This window comes from Aethina tumida, chromosome 5, assembly GCF_024364675.1.
Source record: "Aethina tumida isolate Nest 87 chromosome 5, icAetTumi1.1, whole genome shotgun sequence".
NCBI classification, from domain to species: Eukaryota; Metazoa; Arthropoda; class Insecta; order Coleoptera; family Nitidulidae; genus Aethina; species Aethina tumida.
Window position 1 is genome coordinate 4,202,156 of NC_065439.1, and position 22,609 is coordinate 4,224,764.

At 32.7% G+C, this 22,609-nt stretch overlaps 6 protein-coding genes and 1 non-coding gene across 12 annotated transcripts; 5 read left to right on the forward strand and 2 right to left on the reverse strand.

The window, feature by feature from the left end:
• The first annotated feature begins 154 nt into the window (after positions 1-154).
• LOC109600323 (probable nuclear transport factor 2) lies at positions 155-1,597 on the forward strand. 2 transcript variants are annotated; one of them, XM_020016462.2, is made up of 5 exons: positions 155-375; positions 430-501; positions 588-686; positions 743-869; positions 1,351-1,597. In XM_020016462.2, exons 1-4 carry the CDS (start codon positions 268-270, stop codon positions 854-856), a joined length of 393 nt encoding a protein of 130 aa, XP_019872021.1. In that variant the 5' UTR covers positions 155-267; the 3' UTR covers positions 857-869; positions 1,351-1,597. The 2 variants fall into 2 exon arrangements, with proteins under 2 accessions (XP_019872021.1, XP_019872020.1); XM_020016461.2 differs by lacking the exon at positions 743-869 and having other exon boundaries at positions 159-375.
• A 40-nt stretch (positions 1,598-1,637) lies between these two features.
• Positions 1,638-3,185, reverse strand: LOC109606137 (uncharacterized). 2 transcript variants are annotated; one of them, XM_049967724.1, is made up of 4 exons: positions 2,724-3,185; positions 2,426-2,654; positions 1,955-2,368; positions 1,638-1,895 (listed from the first exon to the last, which is right to left on the reverse strand). In XM_049967724.1, the coding sequence occupies exons 1-4, from the start codon at positions 3,023-3,025 to the stop codon at positions 1,746-1,748; spliced, it is 1,095 nt and encodes a 364-aa protein (XP_049823681.1). In that variant the 5' UTR covers positions 3,026-3,185; the 3' UTR covers positions 1,638-1,745. The 2 variants fall into 2 exon arrangements, with proteins under 2 accessions (XP_049823681.1, XP_019878266.2); XM_020022707.2 differs by having other exon boundaries at positions 2,426-2,672; positions 2,724-3,184.
• A 195-nt stretch (positions 3,186-3,380) lies between these two features.
• Positions 3,381-3,452, forward strand: Trnac-gca (transfer RNA cysteine (anticodon GCA)). Its single transcript has one exon. It is a non-coding gene; the product is annotated as a tRNA-Cys (tRNA).
• Positions 3,453-3,981: 529 nt separating this feature from the next.
• Positions 3,982-6,174, forward strand: LOC109606134 (X-box-binding protein 1). 2 transcript variants are annotated; one of them, XM_049967719.1, is made up of 4 exons: positions 3,982-4,275; positions 4,672-5,154; positions 5,317-5,361; positions 5,569-6,174. In XM_049967719.1, the coding sequence occupies exons 1-4, from the start codon at positions 4,136-4,138 to the stop codon at positions 5,648-5,650; spliced, it is 750 nt and encodes a 249-aa protein (XP_049823676.1). In that variant the 5' UTR covers positions 3,982-4,135; the 3' UTR covers positions 5,651-6,174. The 2 variants fall into 2 exon arrangements, with proteins under 2 accessions (XP_049823676.1, XP_019878263.1); XM_020022704.2 differs by lacking the exon at positions 5,317-5,361 and having other exon boundaries at positions 3,993-4,275.
• A 1,296-nt stretch (positions 6,175-7,470) lies between these two features.
• LOC109600326 (uncharacterized) lies at positions 7,471-15,996 on the forward strand. The gene is made up of 4 exons (XM_020016466.2): positions 7,471-8,057; positions 9,082-9,310; positions 12,918-13,399; positions 15,344-15,996. Exons 3-4 carry the CDS (start codon positions 12,971-12,973, stop codon positions 15,968-15,970), a joined length of 1,056 nt encoding a protein of 351 aa, XP_019872025.1. The 5' UTR covers positions 7,471-8,057; positions 9,082-9,310; positions 12,918-12,970; the 3' UTR covers positions 15,971-15,996.
• Positions 15,997-16,945: 949 nt separating this feature from the next.
• On the forward strand, positions 16,946-19,263 carry LOC109600324 (uncharacterized MFS-type transporter C09D4.1). The gene is made up of 9 exons (XM_020016464.2): positions 16,946-17,103; positions 17,387-17,567; positions 17,625-17,727; positions 17,788-18,016; positions 18,068-18,202; positions 18,252-18,457; positions 18,578-18,684; positions 18,735-18,845; positions 18,896-19,263. Exons 2-9 carry the CDS (start codon positions 17,413-17,415, stop codon positions 19,182-19,184), a joined length of 1,335 nt encoding a protein of 444 aa, XP_019872023.1. The 5' UTR covers positions 16,946-17,103; positions 17,387-17,412; the 3' UTR covers positions 19,185-19,263.
• LOC109600325 (probable serine/threonine-protein kinase DDB_G0283337) lies at positions 19,197-22,133 on the reverse strand. 3 transcript variants are annotated; one of them, XM_049967830.1, is made up of 9 exons: positions 21,896-22,133; positions 21,617-21,822; positions 21,472-21,554; positions 20,750-21,407; positions 20,393-20,686; positions 19,829-20,338; positions 19,615-19,778; positions 19,467-19,563; positions 19,197-19,414 (listed from the first exon to the last, which is right to left on the reverse strand). In XM_049967830.1, the coding sequence occupies exons 1-6, from the start codon at positions 22,003-22,005 to the stop codon at positions 20,313-20,315; spliced, it is 1,377 nt and encodes a 458-aa protein (XP_049823787.1). In that variant the 5' UTR covers positions 22,006-22,133; the 3' UTR covers positions 19,197-19,414; positions 19,467-19,563; positions 19,615-19,778; positions 19,829-20,312. The 3 variants fall into 3 exon arrangements, 1 of the variants encoding a protein (XP_049823787.1); XR_007548156.1 differs by having other exon boundaries at positions 19,829-20,686; positions 21,525-21,554; XR_007548155.1 differs by having other exon boundaries at positions 19,829-20,686; positions 21,525-21,822.
• Positions 22,134-22,609: the final 476 nt, after the last annotated feature.

Consider the following 22,609-nt stretch of genomic DNA (forward strand, 5'->3'; position numbering starts at 1 on the left):
ATTAATATTAATTTATAATTAAAATTATTTATTACATAAAATCGAATCTAAATTATTATCTATTTATTATTTACATAATTAGCAAAATGTAACATCCTGTATAGTTAAATTTAAAGTTCGCGCGTAGGGATATTAAATAAACGCCAACCTCATTCCGTCGAGGTTGGCGACACTGTTGTGAGACGGTTTGCCGTTTTTTGGGGGTTAAATTTTCCAACCTTGCGAAAATTGCCTACAACAAATAGGTATTAAATAAATAGGAAAAAAATGGCTCTAAATCCGCAATACGAAGCGATCGGTAAAGGTTTTGTACAGCAATATTACGCCTTATTCGATGATCCCACTCAACGGGCTAACCTGGTCAACATGTATAATGTGAGTACGATTTTAAAAAAAGTGCTTCACTTCTTGATCGTTCCTTTATTACAGATAGAAAGTTCGTTTATGACTTTTGAAGGCACTCAATTACAAGGCTCTGTGAAAATTATGGAAAAACTAAATGTAAGTGTCAAGACCATTTATTTGTGGTTTATCTTATCGCATTTATTTAAAAGATATAAACAACAATTGAATAATCTTCGTTTCAGAGCTTGTCCTTTCAAAAAATTAATAGAATAATAACAGCAGTAGATTCCCAACCAATGTTCGATGGTGGTGTTTTAATTAATGTATTAGGTAGATTACAGGTAAGCAATTTTAGTTCAATTATATTTATCCTCTGTCTAATTTATAATGTTACCAGACAGATGAAGATTTACCACATGCTTATGTACAAACATTTGTTTTAAAACCGATTGAAGGAAGTTTCTTTGTGCAGCACGACATTTTTAGACTTGTGCTACACGACACAATTTAGCCCATCAATGCCAGTATGTATAATGTTAATGCTAACATTACTTATTGAGCTTGATGTTTCTTGATTTTTTATGTTGATTTTTTTGTACCTTTAATGGCATGTGATTACTAATGTTTTTGCAATGCACTAATTTTAATTTCTTCCCAAAACAAGTGGCAAACCTACTATATTTAACATATTTACATGTTTATTACTTATTACTATTTAATAATAGTGATTCATTTAATAATTGTTTGCATTTTTATGATAATTTCCTCTACATTTCAACTTTTGTTCTCTTAACAAATACATAAAGTGTACACAATTTACACTTGTGACAAATACTTTTATTCAAATATTAAAATACTAAAAAACTGCACACTGTTTTTAACCTTATATGGCACACAAAAAGTATAAAATTCTTGCAAATTGTTGTTTCCACACAATTATTGCTTAAATAAAACTCCAAAATACAATTGTTTTGTTGTTTTAATTAAATCGTTTGTGTCTTTCAGGCTGATGAAGATCCACCACATGCATTCTCCCAAGTGTTTTGTTTGAAACCTCTAGGAAGTTCATTTTACGTCCAACACGACATATTCAGATTGGGAATTCATGATACAGCCTAAATTTACATCTTCATCCATCGTTTTATATATACATAATTATAATACAAAATCTAAGAAATGCCGTTTTTGTAACGCTATGTCTCACCTCTTTAATGCTTGTTCTTTATGTTTAAATTAAATCCTATTTTCCAAATTCGGTGTATCATTGTCATCAAAAAAAAAGCCATGTAATGTAGATTCACAGTAATATAATTTATTCAATAAATTAAAATTATAAAATGAGCAATTACAACAGGTACAAATAAACAGTTGCAGCAGTACACGGCGAAATTAAAAAACGTTTACGACGTGCCCTTCTTGCGCTTCTGCGGCACGCTGAATCTAAGAGATCGCATCGCTATCGCCTTGTTGAAATGCCGATGGTGCGTCCTAACTTCACAGTCTTCCGCTCCCTCTTTTGAAGAGACGATTGCCAAAAGAACACCAAGGACCTGTCCATAAAAAAACAGTATTAGCCATACTCTTATTGAACTTCTGTTGATCGTATTACCAAACAGGCGATTATGACTAAAGTATAGACGTGCACGGTGGACGCGGGCATGTTTTCCATTTCCCGCAAAGCCACCAGAGCCGGCTCGAACCCGGGCTTCAGCTCGAGCGTGTGCCTCAGATGCACCATCGCCTCCTGATAGTGTCCGTACGCTTTGAAGATCTCCCCGAGAGTGAAGTACTGTTGCCACGCACCCTTGACCGAATTGAGCACCTCCAACGACCTCCTCGTCAGGTAAATGGCGTCGTCCAGATACTGCAGGGCGAACAGGACCCGGGCCAGGTTCAGGAGCACGTCAGAATTGTGCGGGGATACGGCCAACGCTCGTCTGAAGCATTCGATTGCCTTTTCCGTGTCACCTTTAATGCGCCAGAACTGACCGATCTGGTTGTACAGCTGCACAGACTTTGGTTTCTGGAATAAACAAATTATTACATATTAAGTTCAATCACAACAACTAAATAATTGTACCTCTTTTCTGGCTTTTCTCAGTTTCTTCTCTAAAGAGTCTACATCTAAGTCAGGCTGTTTGTTTTTAGTCTTAACATTGAAAATTTGTATTGCTTGTGGTTCGGGTATATGTGGATGTCTTTTCCTGTTCAGAACCCCCACTAATGTATCATAAAATGTGAAATTAACAGGTTTGCCACAGTCCAAAGGATCTTCATCAACATTATTTATTAAGTAATCTGAACTGGAACTGTTTGTTATGGTTGATCTTAAAACAACATCAAAACATTTGATTCAAAACTATTTTATTTCTTCCTACCTTTCATTTTTTATTTGATGACAGTTTGTGCAATAATACGTATCTGGTGCCTTTTTAATCCAATGCTTGCCGTCATGTTCAGTCGATACTAATATTTGAAACAGTGGATCGTCCTCTGGATAAATGTCAAGTCTTGTTGGACCACCACCAAACCCTACATCCTGCTCGTACAATTTGACCTCAACAATTTTAGTTTTGTCTTCGCTTAAACGCCATACGTACGATGTTTTGGAGTTGATTATTACGATTTCAAAGCATAAAATGTAAAGGAACACAGACAAGTGTTGAATATCTCCACTCATGACTAGAATTGGGTCTTCAAAGTTATTTTATTAGCGTTCTAACATTTATTAGTCATTTTTGTGTAGTTGTCATTCAGCATATAGAACAATATTCAATTACAACTGAAGAATTGTGTATTGTTGCATATTAAATAAACAATGTCTGTCACTATTTAGGTTATTTTTATCTGTCAAACATTCATGTGAAGTTATGAGCTAATTATTCGTAAATAATGTGCCACTATTTGATATGTATATTTAGTATCAAATATATATATTACAATTTTAATTTCAGTTAACAATTATAAATTTTAAAAATATAAATTTAGTTCAATATTTCAAGTTAAATATTCAAATAAATAAATAATTTAGTGTAGGGGATATAGCTCAGTGGTAGAGCATTCGACTGCAGATCGAGAGGTCCCCGGTTCAAACCCGGGTGTCCCCTAGCTACTTTTTTTTATTATTTTAAATTTTAACATAATAAAAAAGTTTACATTATTATTAAAATAAAATGATTTACCATTTTATATTCGTAATTTTAAAAATAGAGATATTAATTTATTTATTTAAGATTTTATTTATTATATTAAATTATAATAATTTTAATTTTATTAAATATGTCCATGTAATTTATAATGTAAATCCATACAATTATATAATTATTTTTTAAGTAAGTGCATTAATAGAAGTACATTTATTGATAATATTGAATCCAAGTAAACAACAAATAAAAATCCTCAATTGCATCATAAGCGATGAGTCACAACAGTGCCGATTCAAAACACTACAATTTTACGCAACATTCTTTTTGTTTATATCATGTAAACTGATCAATATCGACCATTTAAACATTCCGCTTTATATTTCGTCAATGATTGGTTGAAAATACTCGAATGTAAATATTCAACCAATCACTTTTAACCACATACACTTCAGTCTCGTGACGCAGAATGGAAAGATTCTCGACGCATATTGCATCAGAAACATTTAGTTTGTCGTTGTGTAAAATTGGGAGGGAAGTTCTGTGTTAGTTACAATTTGATGGTGACCGCTGAAACGTGTGTATTTTAAGTGAACTATTCAAACAGTTTGTATTACAAGATCAATATTAAAAAGAAGAGGAATAAGATGACAGCGGTGCCATCAATATTGAAATTTTTGAATATTAACAATAACTTTAACGTTATTGATCAAAACATTGACATGCCGACAAAGTCTAAAAAAAGGCGACTGGATCATCTATCATGGGAAGAAAAAATACAAAGAAAGTAAGTAGAAACATGTTAGTTTTAGTTTAGTCATTTGGGTAAATCCCACAGTTCAAGGCAATGATGAATAAGTAATAGATAACTGACATCTATATTGATTTTCTTCAGTTATTAATTCAATGTTTTGAAACAGTGAATTTTAATATATTATTTGATTTAAAAAAAATGGAAAAAGTTAGGAAAAGGTTGGTTTATTGCTACTTTCTTTGTTCTTAATTACTAATATTTTTTGTAGTTGACACAATCTTCTAAACATTGTATATGACTTTGTTTAAACATTGCCCAAGAGTAAACAGAGTTTAATCTAGCTTTAATTTCGTCCTTTTCAAATTTAACATGACACAACGATTAAGTTGGATATCGTGGAGAACTTATATAGAACATTTGTTGTTTCAGGAAACTAAAGAATAGGGTGGCCGCCCAGACATCTCGCGATCGCAAGAAAGCAAAGATGGAACAAATGGAGGCGGCGCTCCAGGAGCTGTTCGCGAAGAACGAGGCCATCCTGGAGGAGTGCGAGCGTCTAAAGGAAGCGAACCAACGGCTCGCGGAAGAAAACGCAGAGCTGCACAACAGACTGAGAACGCCATGCGTCAACTGCACAGCTCAGAACCGTTTGACTGGTGAATGCGAGGCCGAGAGTGGATCGACCGTGTCCCTCCTTCGGCCGCGAGGAACGGCCACGCATTCAGCAGCGGCTCTGAGCAGGCGGGAGACCAGGGCCTGGCTCAGGATGGGGCTGCTCTGCCTTCTCTACCGGATCTGCTCGACGAACTCGACAACGATGTCGACATTGCTTCCCTTGAACAACTCACGCAATCTCTCCTCCAAGACATCGCCAGAGACCTGGAAGCTGCTGCTGAAAAAACAGATGCTCAAGTAAGTTTCTATTCTATGCCGTTTTGGAGTGTGGATTTTTTAGATAACGTTAATTGGGAGTAGAGTCCCAATTAATTGTTTAGATTGTACTCACACTGACTAATAGAATCAAGTGGATACGAGTAGACTTAGCAGACACAAATGAATTTTTCTTTATTTTAGATGTGTTGATGACATTAATAAAGCCAATTTGCGTATCGAAACAAGGTGAAATTTTATATTTGCACTGTTTTTGTACTTGTACAGATCATCACCGTTAGCTTAATAGACTCGTGTGAAGTGTCCATAGAAATTCGTATAACAAAAGTTATTTTTAATGAGGCTAATCTATGTTTCACCATGTCCACGTCTAATTGTCGACACTAACTCTGAGCATTACTCAACATCACTAATTAATCTTTTGAAATTTTCTAGGGAACAGTACATGAATCAACTAGTAACAACCAAGTGGTGGGGCAGGCATCAGAAGAATTGGAATCCTGTGGAAGTCAGGTAAAAGAGTCCACGGTGGAAGAAATTTCCAAATACTTGCTGCTCCATCACAACTACAGTGCAAGACCGCAGGATGAACCAACACCCAAGAAACGTAAATCATCCACAAACAAATACAAAAAGATTGTTCCCAAAGAAGTACATGAGGAGGCACCAGCAAACATCATCACGATTGATCCAGCTAACGTAACTGCTACACTTACAGATAATAACGAAGTTGTGTACTACACGTACGACGAAAATACCAATTCTCTTGTTCTGTATACCACCGAAGACGCCGAGGTGGAGGTCGTAACGTCCGAGTGCGGCGATTTCGACAGTTCCTCTTCGGAATCCGGATACGAATCGCACGGATCACCACACAACAGCGAAGACGATGATATCTGGGACAAGAGCATATCGGAATTATTTCCCACGTTAGCTTAATCAGTTTTCACACATGTAGACTAGAATATACTTATTCCTAAGTTAAGTTATTTAATTTTTGTATTTGTACATTAAGGATTGCATTAAATGTATTGAGCAGCACACACTGTCTTCTTATTATTGTGATTAGTTAACACATGGTCATTTTTTGTTATAGCTCTCGTACAGTGATCACTTGGTTATAGCACATGAAAAGAAATTACCCAGTAATTTGATGTTATCTGCATAATATCCTCTCATCATGTACGATACGTGGGAGGTGGCAAGCAAATACCAATGTGATAAAATCGTCGGCACGAAAACTTTCCACAACTCAATTTTAAAAATAACATTAACTACATGTAAAAAGTACTGTTATAATTTTGGTAACATAACTCATGAATATCCTCTTAGATCGATACATCACATCTTAGCACCGGTATTATAGAGATACGGTACGAAAAAAATCGACAGATGTTAACGCCGAAGATTAGTAATTTACAGCGTGTAATGTCCGACGTAATATACGAGTGTGTTCGATGATGCGCCGTCGAATAATCATGTGAAATATTTCGTAGGAATTAAATGCAATTTCTTGTTCGTACACCTACAATTTCAGCGCCGGCGGAGATAGCAAATAACAACGGATCCTGTCGAGATCAATTTCGAAAACCAGGTGTGGGTTTACATGAATCTCTATGCTGGTTATGAATATTAAACTCGCATTTTTTTTTTGTTCAAATAATAAGTACTTGTGATTTATTCTTTGACACGTGTTAATATGAGTGATAGTATTTCTGATATTAAAAAAGAAAAAAAGGAATTAATTTAACGACAAAATTTAATAGAGAAAAATATGTTATTTAAATTACAGGTTTTGATATTTGTACAAAATGTAGTTGTATGTACTTATTTTTAGATAAGTTTCAGCAGCTTGGAGTTAAAATTTCAGAATCCCTCTCTGTCAATAATAATACTACTGAATCGTGACTGAATGTGCAGTATATCATATTTGAAAGGAAAATTTATAATTTGATGTATAACAAATTAATAACTTTGGAAAGGTATGTGCCTGGGCATGATTTAAATCTTCTATATATCATTTACTAGAATCTTAAGAAAATAAATCTACATCTTTCAATTTTTGAGATCATCATAAAGTTTTTGATGGAAAGAATTAATGAATTAAATAAATTCTATTATTTTTGATTGTCAGTGTTCCAAATCATCTGCGTTTCTTCGATTCGATTTAATGTAGAGTATATTTTTTTAGTTTGTAAATCTTATTTGTAAATTTATTTGTGTTTATTATTTATGGTCTTCATTGATTATACAGTTCTACGCATTCAGAATAGGGTTACTACATTCTGTAATTAATTTTTTAATCACACACAATAAGGGTTCATAACTTTTGTAATTTCAAATGATACCAATACATGATATACAATAATTATATGGCATTTAGTGTATTTTATCAATTATTCATGTAAAAAATAATTGAGATAGAATACTGTTAATTAAATTAAAGAAATGTTCTACAGTAGAAGTTATTTATGAATTACACAACGCTGAAGTGGTACCAGTGCCAAAGCTAATTATTAAATTTAATTAGTGGTTTTTGGAATAGTGGAACCTTATCGTCGGGCATCGAGTTTCGCGAAAACGGGGCGTAATGATCCTCCGCTCCGGCCCCATAAATTACGTCGTTAGCCTGCGACCGGACGAAATTCAGCTGGCGTGTTCCATCTATTTTTAGGGTTGAAAAGAATGTTAATGCCCGGTCCACGGGCGAGTGCGTGCAGGAGGCGGGTCCGTCGTGAGTGCACCGAGCACCGTCTGGTCTGACCTACGACCCCCACCGATGAGAAAGAAACGTCCACTCTCTCCGATCCCTTGCGCACGTCTCGAGGGTGGTTCCACGTCCACGGAACCCGTACATGCATTTGTTTTGCACGGTTCGTTATTATTACACGTGTGTTCCTATTTATGGTTGACTAAATTAAAAGGTAAATTGGGATCTCTCGTTTCAGGAAATCAGCAATAACGTACTAACTAACACCTGTCACATAACTTCCCATTAAATTATTCTTAACACTCTGGGAATGCTTTAATTACTATCAAGAATGTGTAATGACAACACAACTGTATAATATAAACAACTGTTTTACACAATTATAATTTTTTCTTGAATGCCAAATGAACATTCATAAAAAATTTGTATTAACGAATTGTTTCTTTTGTAAAAAATGCCATTCAAAATGACACAGTGTGGTTCATTCAGAATTTTATTGCTTCTTTAGGATTTCGTCCATTGTTTACCTGTCAAAAGTTGGGTTCTCTTTTACAAAGGACTATTTTTGACTAAATAGACATTCCACCACTATTGAAATATTTTAAGGGCGTCTTTATGGAAACGAATGGGATATTTCTCTACAGCTATACTAATCTTGGAATAGTAAAAAGGTCTGTAGATAAAACAAAACGTATTATTCAAATACGATTACAATTAAGATATAATGTTTCCTGTTATTGGCAGCTGGTGGTTTATATTAATATATGTGTGGTACATAAATGTCAGAATAAAATCAATAAATCGAAGATAATGTATATCTATTGCGTTTTTAATAGATTACCGTCAATTTACCATATTAACCAATCAGAGATAAAACATAATTTAGATTAATTAATTACTGGACAAACTTGCATGGCAAACTGTCACACAATATTATATCAGACTGATCATTATGTTGTTGTCAATGGTTGAATTAATTAGTTGATTTCTGAATTTAATTTTAAGAAATACACATGTACAGAAGATTTAGCTGGTTCATTTTAAAAACAAAGCACAAATATATTAAATATCTTCACTTTTGCGTATATTTTATGCAGAAATTCTATATCTATAACTGTATGTGTAAATTAAATAACAAATTTACAGAAACAGGCAGATAGAATTTATTTTTAAATGTTTTTCATTTATGTATATATTATATTGAATTAAGAATTAAAGAAAACTGATGTTAATTTTAGTAACGAGACAGTTCCTGAATGAGTCTCGATGTTCCGGTCGGCGTCGAAGAGAATGGGGCGGACGCTGAGTCTCGACGGTCGGACATCGTGTGTTATGGTTCTTCGGCAACATTCTCTAAATGAGCTCCACGCCGTCCGGATCTTCCACGTGACCGACACGATTCCGCCGGTGTTTGTGAGTGTGACTGTTCAGGATAAATACTCAGGATCCTCTTCGTATTTTTACCAGGTAAATGTTCTTCCTTAATTGTTTATATTAATATTACTAATTTAGTGAGTTCTCATGATTCTTATGATTAAAAAGAATTAAACTGTTTCTTTATATTGAAATAATAAGTAGTTTTAATTATATTTAAAAGAAATAAATAGTTTTTATTCAAAACTAAATCATAGTTTTGTTGTTGTTAGATAATATTGGTGTATATATTTGTCACACTAAATTTTTGAAAATAAATTAATGTTAATTTTATTTTAATGTGTAATTTTGCAGTTTCTTAAAATCTATCAATTCTTGGTAATGTTTCAATAAATACATTTATTTATTTCATTTTAAATTTTTATTTAAATATTTGATTGAAATGATAAGTATAAAATATAATGTTTAGACAATAATAGTTAATTTAGTATTGATTAATCATTTACGTGTGTCACAATGGGCCTCTAATTAAAGTGTGCGTCCCAAAATTCCTCGGTGGAATTAAAATGGACAAAGACAATGTCCGTCTTATAAACTAACTTGTTTAATGATTTAATGAACTATCTAACTGCGATCTTTTATATTTGTCAGATAAGTTTCTTTGTTATTTGCATTCCTAATTAACCGCAACATCTGTACAAGCTAATTAAATTCAATGTGTAAAACAAGAATTGTATTACTTATATGTTGAGGCAGTTTCGTTAATGTATGCGACTTGATGGTTCTTTTTGTTTGTTCGCGATTCGCCAACTGTGAACGCCGTTTACTGCTAATCTTAATCGATAACAGCGATGAGATGAGTGAATCTAAATAGAAATGCTTGTACGGGGTGGTCCACCAAACTGAAGGTGCCCACGATTGTCTGTCTGCTTCTTAAAATGAATGGACTTCCAGCTCTGTTTTTCTGTCGTCAGCAATGAACTTTTCTATTTTATTGCTTCATAGAACCAATGGAAATAATTAATGGTTTTTCTTTGACATTTATTTGCATTATTACGTTCCATCCTTTCATGCATTTTTTCTTCTCTATATATGGCTGAGAGAAAAAGATTTTAATGAATTGCCACGATATATTTCAGTGTGCGTCCAAAGAAAATATAAATTTATTTGGCTTTTCTTTTTATTCTATTTATTCACGATTTGACTGTAAATGTCACAGATTATCTCCCATTAAAATATTTTAAATTTATTGGTTGTAAAAAAGTAAATTGTTGTAGCGGTGTTTTTATTACAGAATCTGTAATGGTTTTAATTTTACCTTTTTAAATTGTATTTAATCCAAAGCAAATTTATATGTAAATCGTGTAACATTGTTTTATTATCGTTGGGACGTGATGGGATCGAAGTTAATTGATATAAATGTACGTGGTTTTTAATAAAATACATCACCTGTTGAAAAATGTTGAATTCCACATCATTTCCTTTAGACAAAAAGCAAGAAAATGGTGACAATGTGGAAATAAATGAACATAATTTACTCGAGAAGTGGAATAAACGGAAATCCATTCGTATATTATTATTAAAATGGCAACAAACAAACATAAAATGCCGCTCGTGCAGATATTACATAGTTCAGAAGACATCGAGAAATGAATTATCTCGGTCGGCGCAAAAAACAGCATCCTGCCTTTTAAACTTGCCTAACTGCGAAGTGAAGCGTGTATAATTTGCAACTAATTAAAAACTATGTCACGTTATTCCAATAGGAAGAAATACGTTTATCGGTCTGATGAAATAATTGAAGCCAAACAAAATAAAATCAATACTACATTTACCGTATTTAATCGGTGAATAATCAACGAGGCTAAATAAAAGATTATTCATTCCGGACTGCAAACGTTGTACAGGGCGTCCAACAACATTGCGACAAATGTCTGTGTTCATTTCTTTTTAATAAACCATATGGTTCCATAATTAGAAGTCCGCCTCCAAAGGTAAAATGTTCTTTAGCATCTCCGCAACTATTTCAGATAACTGAGATAAATATTTATGAATCGTATATCGGAACCACGTAATATTTCTTTATTGAAACAGCGGGTTTTTGAAATCCTTCGCTGTAAACGTGTCTTTGTGGGTGTTACGATTATTTACATAAAATTATCAATACGTATGATAAAAGTCCGCTGAATTTACGGTCCCAACAAAACACAACGACGATAAACGTTAAACGATGATTTATGCTGTTTTTCTAAATTCTCACATTTGTTTATATTTAAAAAAATGATTAGTTTTTTATTAATCATCAACATTAATTGGAAATTGTTAATCAAAATAATTATTGTGAAATATGTAGAGACTGTTTTATTGACCATAAAACTAAATTAGAAATTATTATCATAAAGAGCCGAAAACTATGTTTATTTAACACGGTTTTAATAATTTATTAATAAGCAATAAACCTTTAATTGCCGAACTTTTATCTTTCTCTTTTTTTTTAATATTAAACACTAATAAAAGGAATCTAAATTGCTGTTAACTGTGGCAATAAAAACTGAATATCAATAAGTTACTGTCAGGAATGAATCGTTAAAAAAAGTAGTGTATATTTTAGTAATTTTTTTAGTAATTCTCTTAATATTAACCGTTATCTTTGTCTTTATTATCGTTTTTATACAAAAGTACATTTCGTCAAATAATTATGAAATATAGTCAGTTAAATTAAAGTATACGACGGCGATGTTGAGAGAAAGATTTGTTAAAAGGGGAATTATTAAGAATCAGCACGAATATTCCTGCTGAAAATGAAAATCTGCGTGTTTAATTGTCGGTCGGGGAATTGCACATCCTTTTAGTGTAATTTCTGCGCTGGGACAAGTATTTTTCTACCATAAGCCTGTTCGTATGTATTCGGCTTATAAATGAGACATTACTCTCTGATGTGCCATATAAAGACATATTCGTCGTAACACAGCAGTTGCAGCACATCCAACAATAAGAAATGCATTATACGACTAATTTTAATGAATATCTCCAAATACCATTTTATTATCTACCTTAAAGGATTCTTTTCCTTAAAACCTCTTTCATTATATATAATTTTAATTATATTAAAAAATATAAATTAATTTAATAAAAAAAAATAATTTAAAAGGTCATAATATGAAATATCATTTAAAATATTATTTAAAGCAGAATAATAAAATTATATTTTATAGAATTTTTGACTCAATCAATTGAGGTGCACAAATATTTGTTACATCAAATGTATCAAATGTTAAATTGGGCATTATTAGAAATAACGATAGGACATTACCGATTCTTATCATTTGCCAAGGACCCATTAATTAATCTGAAATGGAACGCAGTCCATAAAATCATGCACAGCCGAGTTTCGTCATGGCGTAACTAGACCATTCCTGATTCATGTTCACGTATGCTTTTCCACCGTCGCTTTGACAAAAAACCATTTATCAATTAGCGATGGTATTAAATGGACTTTAACGCCGTAATTTATTAACGTGTTGACTGTTCTATGGCTGTTTCAGTTGTGGAAGCTGCTCGTAAAATTACTTAATTATTCCTAAGTGGAGCCAGATACCCAACGACTTGTCTCTAAATCAGCCTCCTGCATTCCTTGCCTGTTAATATTAATAACCTATTTGCAGGAGAGAAATAGTGACGCAGTGTTTTTGTTTTGCAGAATGACTGTTGATGCAAATGTTGTGTACCAACGTGGACATGTAGACAGATGATATGGGTCAGACGCCATCCCATTTGGGTGGCAGTTTTTACAAGTTAAAGTTACCCTTCAAGATTTTGCACCGACCGGAAACGACCAGAACTCCCAATCCGGAACAGCCCATCAAGTTCCAGTATCGAACGAAACGCAGAAACCAGAACTCCCATCAGATCGACGTTGCGAACAACGTGCAGACTTTAAATAACGTCAACAGGACGCAGATCAGCAACAAGATCAAGAACACAAACTTGAACGAGGCGAAGTGTAAAGTCATCAAGAGTCAGAACAGTCCGGAGCGAACGAGATCGGAGCCCAACTTGAGGGCTGACAGGACCAGAGATAAACACAAGCACAGAAGGAGGAGTCCGAAGATTAAGAACTGGAACGATGACGTTCAACAGTTCGGTTACGATATTCCCGACATTGATTCCTTCTTGACCAAGGTCAGTGTTTCTTCTGTGAATTCCTGTTGTGGGTCTTGTTAAACGTCTTTATACATACTTGGGAAAGTTGTAAAAACATAACGTGTCATTCAAATGCCTTAATGGTATAATCTAAATGTTTAGAAGGAATTATCATTCCTTACGTCCACACACGCGCCGTTAAACTATCATGATAGGTCAACAAACACTCAAATTTACAACTTGGAGAAAATTATTATTTATGTAAAATATCAAGGATTATTTAATATTGCAAACGACGATGATTTTAATGTAAAGTAATTTAAATTGTTCGAATGAAACGAAATGAATAATGGTACACCGTACAAGATTTCTTAATGGATTATTCATGATTGCCTTATACGGTTTATAAATTATATATAAAATATATAATATGAAATTAAAAAAAATATTTAAAATCATTGTGGAGAATATTAAATAGATCCTAGATGCGTTATTTTTTAAATATTTTAAAATTAACTGATTTTAATTGTTCACCAATTACCACTCCTATGAATATCTATTTTATTATGTATTAATGCAAACTGTTGATTCTTGTTAGAGTCCCGATACGACGGAACAATTAAAGAAGAGTATATGGTGTCTATGTCTATTTGCCCAAGCCACTGCCACATCGTTGGCAGTGCATTATGAGAATGTCCGTGGGCACAATGTCTGGGCAAATTGTCGGCTGATTCGGTAAATTACTAGAATTTCATAGATGATTAGACTCGGAAAACTGCGGCTTCACCATCGGACCGAGTTGTTATTGAAACACGTTTAAATTAGTTTATCGTGTTCGTAATAGCCTCGCAGGACTGTAATTACGTTGTTTGAATTTAAGGATAAATTTCAATAGACGACAATTATCAACAGCGAAATTTTTACCTCTTTTTCGATCGACCAGAATGTTAATCGGCCAATCGAGTCGCACAGATTAATTCTACCAGGATATTGAATGGTTATTATCGATTTCATTTTTCAGAGTTGCACCATTAAACGTTGATTCAATCGTTAAGTTCCAGAATTGGTTATGCGGTGCGGGATAATCCGACTGATTCAGATTGTGAGAACCGTCGAATTAAGAGCAGCCTAATCATTTAATTAATTGAGGCGATGTGAAATGTTTGGAAAGGCGAAGATGTGACCCTGGAAAGTTTTCACCAAATTTAATGTTGTCTACACAAATAGAAAAAACAAATGAACACACACACACATATAATTAAAGGCGCAGTTAATAATAAAAACGTTTATAAGAACGTTACCGCCTAATTGCCGTCCAATATGTAATTTAGATGGATATGAAGATAATCGGAACACCATAATTATCCAATAGTGGGTGGATATCGACCCCGAAATTACTGCCGCGTCTCGTTTTCGCTCTAGTGTTCTCACACTATAAACGAATTCCCAATCTTTATGTCTGTCTTGCCTCCTCCTTCTCCCCCGCCTTCCTCCCTCTGCTCTTACTCGTACCGTCGTACCGTGCGACTCGGTAATCCACTCAATTATCCTTATTATTATGGTTTTTCAGGCGAAACGCAAAAATCAATCAGCACTCCTCCATGTCTGATGTATGGACCGAGAGATGCTGATTAAATTCATTGCGATTTAAAATATAGATTGCGGTCAACATAAAATTATACATATGTGTGTCTTGGAACAATTTCTACTCATTGTTGAGATCACTTCCAATTGGAAGTTTGCAACAAAAAGTAATGAACAAGTTCCTCGTACACTCATTAAAATAAATCGGGCAACAAACCAAATCCGACCAGCAGGAATGTGTATGTTTTCACTTAATTGGTTTCACTTACCAAAGTCGTAACTTACTTTAATGGTCGTTGTACAAATTTACTTACTGATCAAGGTATATTTATTTATGTCAGTATGCAGATTTCGTCAATCCTTTCTTATTTATATATTAACACACAGGTTATTTTTTAGGCAACTCTGGAAAAGCCGGCCAACATACCCGTGGTGCTGGCCTTCCCCAGCGTGCTCTACCAGACCAGGATCGGAGGGTACCAGGCGGAGATCTATCTGCCCCTCGGAATGGTGGTGAATGCGGTGTTCAAGAACCAGCATTGGTTGTACATCCAAACGCCGCACGCCGAAGAAGGCTACATCAGTTACGCAGCTTGTCTTCCGTTGGGCATAATTCCGCCGCCGGAGGACGACAAACCGGCGCCCTGTTGGGAGATCAGCACGGACGTGTTCCCCAAGCCGTCCGGCAACATGACGGACACGGAGAAACTGAGCTCGAAGTCGGATTGCGGCGGCAGCAGGTGCAGGTCCAGGTCCAGGAACGCGGTCAGCAGTTGCGGTGAAAAGAGTGTGGACCGATTGTACCTCCGTGCGGCCGCCAGTGCCAAGAGCAAGGGTGTCAGGCAGACTCTGCTCGTCATCGTCACCGATTACGATGGGAATTGTCACAGCCAAGGTTTGACGGTGGCCAAAGGGGATGTGGTGTTTCTGTTGAACTCGCAGCTGAGGGGATGGTTCTACGTGAGGAACAAGGCCGGCGACGAAGGATACATTCCTGCTGCCGTTGCAGGACACGGATTTTTGTAAATAATTGTTGATTGTTTATTTTATTATTTATTATTAATAAATAAATTTTTATATATTTTATTAAGCTTTTGATATGATACAATATGAATTTCTATGTCACATAAAATTATATACAAAGGTAAAATACTTTAAACAAAACAGGATAATAATATTTCTAAACTAAATATTCTTCTCTTAAATTTAAATATCTCCCTATTTGTTTTTTGTGTATACATGAGATATGAATACTATGTCAATCTTGTATCTATATATTATGGTTTTGTGGTTTGATTTAATTTAACTTCGCATTAAATTTTTGTAAACTATGTAATCATAGTTTTAGTCCTTGGCAATTTTTAACTTAATCTATAATAATGTTATAAATCTACTTTATATATTTTCACTAGTCAATTTTAATAATTTTATAATCTTTTTACTAAAACTCAGTTTTGCAGACACAATTACTATGCAACCAAGTAAACATTATATTATATTTAAATATACATTATTATCGAGGTATATCAATTTCGAATTAGTTTATCTTATTACTAAATTATTTAAATTTTTAAATGCTTCTAATCACAATATTTTCAATCATTTAAATAATAAGATATAGTATAAAAAATTAATTTTATATTTATGAAATAATAATAATATTAACTTAATAATTTGTTGATAATATAAAAACAACGTTATGGTTAATTTAAAACAATGTTCATAATTCTAAAATTCACTAGATAATGTTTATTTTCAAATTAATTTGTATATCATGAGAAATTTTATACTAAACCTTCATAATAATAAAATTTACCATGATTCACAAAACGTTATATCTAACATAAGTTCCGGGAATGTTATCATTAATTAAAAACGCATAAATGTTTGCAATACCATTACTGATAAAATTAAACGAAAAGGTAAGCAAGCAGTTGCATAAAAGTAGAATTATTTAAAATGAAATCGTGACCTTGTTAAACCGATGGTGTTTTAATAAACGAAATGAACAACAGTCATGGTACGACAAATGATGATTAAACGTTGACCAACGGTGCGCTGTGTAATTCGGTAATAATAATTCAATGTTATTGTGATTCACAACGAGGCTCAGATTTATAAATGTCAATATCAACTTGTGAACTCACTTATGTAGATTGGTACGTATATCTTCACTTTCACATATCCACTACCATGGTTGCCTTGGAATTTTCATCCACTTATTTTAAAACTTATTATAAAAATTAAATGTTGTATTATCAAAGGATGATGGGTTTATTATTAAGTCAAGAAAACTTATAATAATCATCTATTATGATATGGATGAAAAACACTCAAGTGTGTATAATTAGTCTTATCAAAGTCAAATCTATGTTTACCTTATTTTTATTGCACAGATTAAATCATTCTTTTGTATTTAAACAGAAATAATTTCTATTTTAGAATATGGTGATAGATTTGAAAGTATAATGGAAACCGAATCAAGAGACAATTTGGCTCCAGAATCTCCTGAAATTAAAGTTTACAAGTACCGATGGGTGATGTTAAGTATTTTCTGTTTATTTACCATCAATAATTTTGTACAATTTTTGGAGTACTCCATTATAGCTGATATTATAACTAAGTAAGTATTTCTTACTTCTTTTTTCTTAACAACATTCTTATTTTGACTTAATTTCAGATATTATGGTGTTGATAGTTTTGCGGTGGACATTTCTGGATTAATTTTCTTTATAATGTATCTTTTGGCATTTTTACCCATAAGCTATTTAATAGAAAAATACGTAAGCATCTCAAATGTCCCAAAGTGTTTCAAATGTAAATCTGTTATCAATAATTTTTAGAGCATGAAAGTGACGGCTATAACAAGTACAAGTCTCACCCTAATGGGTAATTTGGTAAAGCTGTTGTCAACTCCTAAGGATAAATTTTATTTAGTAATAATTGGACAGGGTTTGTGTGCAATTGGCCAAGTCTACATGATAACAATTCCTTCCAAGTTTGCAGCAATGTGGTTCGGAGCAGAAGAAGTGTCCACTGCTTGTGCTCTGGCAATCTTAGGAACACAGTTTGGTAATCTCCAATCAATTAAATTCTCCTTGAATAAGTTATTGAATATTGTAGGAGCGGCTTTGGGTAGCATACTTCCAACATTAATGGTAAAAGATGGTACCGACGACGAAGTCGCCAACGGACTAATGACAATGTTAATCTTCCACGCAGTTTTTTCAGGCGTTACATTAGGAATCGTAATTTTATGTAAAACAATTCTGACTTCACTACACATCAATCCTAAACATGACGTTAGTTTTCAGGTCAAAACCAGAAGTTCCGCCCAGCTTGTCACAATTAAACTTGACACAAGAGTTTAACTTTAAGGAACTATGGGTGTCTTTAAAGAAATTACTTAGGAACAAAGATTTCTTGATAATCATAATCTGTTTTGGGATGAGTAACGGATTATGGAACGCTTTTGGCATTGTTCTTAACAGTCTTTATACAGAATACTTTCCTGTAAGTATTAATTATATACATTTATAAATCATACACGTATGTATGTACGTAAGTAATATTAATGAAGTAATTGCCAAATTTTTTAACTGTACGTCTTGAATAGAATTTGAAATGTTTTAGAAAAACGGAAGAGATGCCGGCATCATCGCCTCCATTGCCATTATAACTGGTGGATGTATTGGAAGCCTTATCTTTGGTCTCATCTTGGACAAAACTCACCAATTCAAGTAAATCTCAATTTGCCTCGTTTATAAATATTTATATTAATACTTTTTAGGAGAGTTACGTTCCTAACTCTTCTGGCTTCGTCGATCTCCCTAATTTGCGTATTGGTGGTGTTTGAGAACAAGTCAAGGGTTGGCACGTTCATTGCTATACCAGGATTTGGGTAGAAGTAAATTAAATTGATCTTTTCCCTTGTTAAAATTTCTGTTTTAGGTTTTTCTTGGCAAGCACCCTAGTGATAGGATTTGAATATTCCATAGAAGCGTCCTATCCAATTCCCGAATCTCTCAGCTGTTGCATTTTGAATGCATCAATTTATATATTTGCTATAATCAATACCCTTATAATGGAAGTTTTATTCGACAGCATAGGGTATATGTACAGCATAGTGACATGTATTGTTGTGATATTTGTTATGTCCTTGTTAGTTTTGTTAATGTCTTCTAATTTAAGAAGACGAGATGCAAATTTAGCCAAAGAAATAACCAATTTGCAACAGTAATTTATTATTTATTTGTAACTTTTTCACAAGCACTTTTTACATTCCCAAAATAAATGATCGTAGACGAAAATTCACTACACCAATTTGTTTTCTTTCAGTTTAAGTTTATGTAATGTGTAATACTTCAACATTTCCGTTTCGTTTATTTTTTTTTCTAAATGGCAAATATTTTTTTCCAAATCTTCGAGTTTACTCAAATTAGTTTCCATGGCACGTGCAAATGGTTCGAACTGCAACAGTAAAAATTGTTACTAATAAATATGTGTATCATGTGAGACTAACATATTGACAGGACATGTTGTCTTTCTTTTCACAATATTTGCTAATTAATTCGTCGCAGTTATTTAATTGGACATAAATTTTCTCAGCAGTGGAATATCTTAAATTATAATAAATCATTTACTGATTACTCTTGTAATGTTTAGCTTACAATTTAAATCTAAAGAGGTCTGCACAAGAACACCTGTCTATTTGTTCCAGTATTGATATTTTTTCATCCAAAATTGTTTGAATTTTTTTAATATATTTAATGTCATCTTCCACCAGTTTTTGACAGATTTTTAGAGCATTTATTTGATCACATATTGTATAAAGCTAAAACAATTCTCTATTTTGTAAATGATTTACGTAGGAATGGGTATTACCTGAGTATCATTTGATGAAATTTTCTTTTCTGTATCATCTAAATCTTCATGTTGACGTAAAAAAAGATTATCCCATTCATTTATATCAGATATCCACAAATCAATGGTTTGATCGAGTTGTTCAAATTTTGGTGTAGTAAATTTTTCGTAGGACATTGTGAAAAATATGTTTGTCAAAAGTCAAAATTAATTTAATGTAGATTTGTTTATAGAATTGAAGTGACAAAATTGTCACACATAATTTGTATAAATACAATTGTGTTTCTTGTAATTTTATAAGTTATTTGATTAGAAAACGGTAGGTATTTTATTATTATTTTACCAAGCATGCAACTCCTGAGATATTTAAAGGTTGATCTATCTAATTCCAGAATTGTCTGGCAAAAAATAATGTATAGTGTTTAATTATAACATATGCAATGCCTTTGCCATTGCCAATATAAATGTTTCCTCACATATGTAACAAATAACGATCACATTTTCATTATCCATAATGTATTTTCAATATCACTTTAAAAAACAAATGGGCTTCAACTAAGAAAATAACATTAATATTTCAATTACTTTCATCGAAATTCTGTGAATTTTTCATTAATTGTCGGTTCATTTTGTCTCTGTTTTCCGATTCGCTTCCACTAGCCATTTCCACATCTTCCCATTCATCCGCAGCTTTACGGGACCATAACTTGGATCTGGATCTATTCTTACTTTTTTTATTTTTTTTGGGTCTACCTCTAGTTCTTTGTTTTTTTCTTCTATTTCTTTTCTGATGGCAACAACATTCATCTTCGTCGTCATCATTCTTGTTTGAAACACTTGATTCTGAATAAGACGTACTTTGGTTTACCATCTTTTTATCTGAATTAAAATACACCATAATTAAATATAATTCTTGAAGATTTTATGGGTGATTTTTTAAACCTGTACAATCAGTTAACGTGCCTTCTTCCTTCTTATTACCATTATTATTATTTTTATTATTGTTGATGTTACTGTTGTTGTTATTGTCGGTGTTATTGTTGTTCTCTCTTTGATTCTGGTCTGGCTCACAAATCTTCAAACAACCGCAAGTAGAACAAGTCGCTTCATCTTTTTTATCATTATTATTAGCAGTATTATTGTTGTTACTGTTGTTGTTTTCTTTTTGAAACCGTTCTGTTTGGCTAATTTTGAAACAACCACAAGTAGAACAAATTAATTTTTCTTTCAATTTGTCGTCTAACATTTTTATATTTAGACCAGAACACATATGACAAGATTCAAGTATCACATACTCAGTATTATTCTCATTAATGGCGTGCTTAATTAACATACATTTGTTGTCAGCCTTTAAAATTTCTAATTTATTTGTAAATTTTTCTTGTTTCTGGCAACAACAAATATTTAATTTAGTTTCATTTCTTTCTTTATTTTCGCTGTCACATGTACAAAGTTTTAAAGTATTTTTATCTGAATCAGTGTTCATTTGAACATCAGCAAATTTCACACATTTTTCATCACGATGCTTTTCCTCATTTAATACATCGTATATGTGGTCATTTTTGATCTGTTCCGTTTTGACCTTTGGTATTCGTCTTCGCTGAAAAGTTTAAATATCAATATTATTTGAATTTGTAGAAGAAGATAAAGGTTTTTTTAATTACGTTAAAATCGGAGCAGTTTATATTGTCAAAACATACATCAATTTTGCAAATACCTGAAATATTTTTAAAATCTGGCATGCCTTCTAAAATGTATATCAGTTAGTTAGTTAGTTTTAATAAAAATTGTATATATTAATATATCCACCAGATTTCTGTATTTGACTCGAGCTCGCCAACAAATCAGAAGTTGATGATTTTTTATTGTAATTTAGTTTGTATTCACATTTATTATTTTTGAGAAATGAACCTATTTTTAACAAGTCTAAACAGTCTTTATGAATATTTTGAAAAGCTTGCTGTTGAGCATTTGGGTCATGTATTACTGGAGGGTAAATAGTTGCAGCTTTGGGCCTAAAATAATTAAAATAATACGTGAAAGTTAAATATAAGTAAAAACAAATAAGAGATTTTGTATTAAACTTACATTTGAATATTCGGACATGCTCCAAAAGTGAATGCAACGCCACCGCAATCAACATTATGCCTATCTCCATAAATGATTGTAGGATGATTTTGTTGATTGTAATTAAACATGATAGCCCAATATGTTGTTAATTATTGATGTGTTTCTTTTAGTTTGCATGATTTAGAAAGCATGATTTTGAAAAAAATGCTTTAGCAAATAAATGTTCATAATTTGATGTTTTCATTAGAAACAATGACGAAAGTGATGTATCGAAATTATAAATTTTATGTTTTGAGATGAGTATAATGAAAAATGACGTATCTTGACAGATGTTGAAGACACATCACATTAACCAAGTTAGAGTTCTGAAGATACTAACGACTAATAAGGAAATAATTGCAAGAATCGTCGACCAATAAACCCGAAGAAATGAGAATATCAAATTATTTTGTGTGAATTGATGTTGCGTTCGGACAAGGATATGACTGAGATTCTCAGTTCAGTAAGTTAGTTCAGTTAAATAAAAAGCAGAATTATTAGTTTGACGAGTTGTGTATTTCTTTTGTTCGCCATAAAAAAAGAATGTAAGTTAAGAATTGTAAAAGGTTGCATACCCATTATTAAGATTTAAAATTGGATTATTATTAACAAATTATATTCATAAGTTAATTTATATTTTCACATAATTACATGTATGGAATAAGTGTCGAACAAGAAGAAAGAAAAGTTTGA